The 2500-nt window shown below is 51.0% G+C and overlaps 1 protein-coding gene across 1 annotated transcript in view; it reads right to left on the bottom strand.

The window, feature by feature from the left end:
• Nucleotides 1–2500, bottom strand: part of asap3 (ArfGAP with SH3 domain, ankyrin repeat and PH domain 3) — a 62847-nt gene that overhangs the window by 26272 nt on the left and 34075 nt on the right. The window contains exons 7-8 of the mRNA XM_076295541.1: nt 911–996; nt 139–214 (exon numbers count right to left, since the gene is read on the bottom strand). Coding sequence (XP_076151656.1) covers nt 139–214; nt 911–996 — 162 coding nt within the window. The remainder of the gene's footprint in view (nt 1–138; nt 215–910; nt 997–2500) is intronic.

Raw genomic sequence — 2500 nt, 5'->3', positions numbered from 1 at the left:
ACGCACACACACGCGCGCATGCACACACGCACACACACGCGCGCATGCACACACACACACACACACACACACAGGGCACACACACACACAAACACAAATCTTTAGGTTTCAGTTCTGACGCAAAGATGGGAGATTTACCGTGTGCACAGACGTGGCCAACTTCTCCACAAAGGGACTGAGGTTCTCTGCAGCTTTCAAACCGTCCTGGAAAAACCTGCAGTGAGATCACACACACACACACACAACAAAACTGATTTCTCCACTTAAGCCACAATACTGCTGAACTCCAGGCCGCCTCAGACAGACTCAAAGGAGATTATGGGCCATGCCTCACCAATGGGCTAGAAATGCAGTGGACTCAAAGGAGATTATGGGCCATGCCTCAACAATGGGCTATAAATGCAGTGGACTCATTGTCAAAAAATGTTCAACAGTTATTGTTGCGTGCGGGAGCTGAGATATGTCTAACATAACTCCTTTGTGCTCCGCAGCTAAATCTAGAGGCAAGGAAAAGTCAGAGTGAATGTTGGCAAAAAGGATTTCCGCAGAACTTTCCATAAACTGTTCCGTGCACTTATGAAAAGGAATTCTTCAGCCTGCCACAGCAGCAGAGCAGTTCTGCAGAAAAAAAGATTCTTCGTCTTCGTAGAATTATTCAAATTCAAAAAGACTCCATGACCCCATACAAGTTTTATGACGAAAACAACCTCTACATTAGAACAGTCATGTCTAACATGTAAACACACACATACAGACATAGACACACACAGACATATACACATGTCCATGCACGCATACACACATAAACACACACAAACACACATATACATATATACATACACACATGCTTGCACACCCACACTCAAACAAACACACACACACACACAGTAAGGGTGAAGGGGCTACTCACGTGAGCTGTGCCTGGAAGTACTTGATGAGGCTCTGCAAGAGATCTGGTCCCTGGCGGATCTTGAGCTCCTGGATCTTCAGTAAGTACTGTGGAGACCACAGGAGACAGAGCGGAGATTAGGAGTTAGGGTCAGCAGGACACAGAGCGGGGATTAGGGGTTAGGGTCAGCAGGAGACAGAGCGGGGATTAGGGGTTAGGGTTAGCAGGAAACAGATCGGGGATTAGAGGTTAGGGTCAGCAGGAAACAGAGCGGGGATTAGAGGTTAGGGTCAGCAGGAGACAGAGCGGGGATTAGGGGTTAGGGTCAGCAGGAGACAGAGCGGAGATTAGGAGTTAGGGTTAGGGTCAGCAGGAAACAGAGCGGGGATTAGGAGTTAGGGTTAGGGTCAGCAGGAGACAGAGCGGAGATTAGGAGTTAGGGTTAGGGTCAGCAGGAGACAGAGCGGAGATTAGGAGTTAGGGTTAGCAGGAGAAAGAGCGGGGATTAGGAGTTAGGGTCAGCAGGAAACAGATCGGGGATTAGGGGTTAGGGTCAGCAGGACACAGAGCGGGGATTAGGGGTTAGGGTTAGCAGGAGACAGAGCGGGGATTAGGAGTTAGGGTTAGGGTCAGCAGGAAACAGAGCGGGGATTAGGGGTTAGGGTCAGCAGGAAACAGATCGGGGATTAGGGGTTAGGGTCAGCAGGACACAGAGCGGGGATTAGGGGTTAGGGTCAGCAGGAAACAGAGCGGGGATTAGGGGTTAGGGTGAGCAGGAGACAGAGCGGGGATTAGGGGTTAGGGTGAGCAGGAGACAGAGCGGGGATTAGGGGTTAGGGTGAGCAGGAGACAGAGTTAGGGTCAGCAGGACACAGAGCGGGGATTAGGGGTTAGGGTGAGCAGGAGACAGAGCGGGGATTAGGGGTTAGGGGGAGCAGGAGACAGAGCGGGGATTAGGGGTTAGGGTCAGCAGGACACAGAGCGGGGATTAGGGGTTAGGGTTAGCAGGAGACAGAGCGGGGATTAGGGGTTAGGGTCAGCAGGACACAGAGCGGGGATTAGGGGTTAGGGTTAGCAGGAGACAGAGCGGGGATTAGGGGTTAGGGTGAGCAGGAGACAGAGCGGGGATTAGGGGAGGCCTGGACGCGCGCAGGGTCAGCAGGGAACAGGGTGAATCCTGGGTCATCAGTGGACACTCAAGACAAACAAGAAGCCGCTCAAGTCCAGCCTGTGGCCATTTCTCCAGCCTGCTCCTCTTCACTCATTTGCTTCCTGTCACATTTCCATCAACAATAACAGTGTGTGTGAGTGTGTGTGTGTGTTCTTCCTGTCACATTTCCATGCTGTTAACAATAACAAGTCTAAGAAGTCCAAAAACCCCAGAAAGACTCCACAAAGACAGGGCTGGCCCAAGGGAGGATGAGGTTAGCTGAAGCTCTTGTCCAGATTTGGTCAGCTAATGACAAATGAAGTGGGAATGGCGGCAGGGAGACAGAGACGTCTTCTTCTTATTGAATGAAAGAGTGTTTCCCTCCATTTGTGCAGCATTTGTGTCTATGCTGACTGCAGGTCTGCAGGGCTCTGACCTGCACGTAAATTAGCCTGATCCCT

The sequence above is a fragment of the Alosa pseudoharengus genome, unplaced genomic scaffold (assembly GCF_046254945.1).
Source record: "Alosa pseudoharengus isolate Yale_2024_CS ecotype anadromous, Long Island Sound unplaced genomic scaffold, YU_APseudo_1.1 YU_APseudo_1.1_scf_2, whole genome shotgun sequence".
In the NCBI taxonomy this organism is placed as follows: domain Eukaryota; kingdom Metazoa; phylum Chordata; class Actinopteri; order Clupeiformes; family Clupeidae; genus Alosa; species Alosa pseudoharengus.
This window is presented reverse-complemented; position numbering and strand designations above follow the sequence as displayed.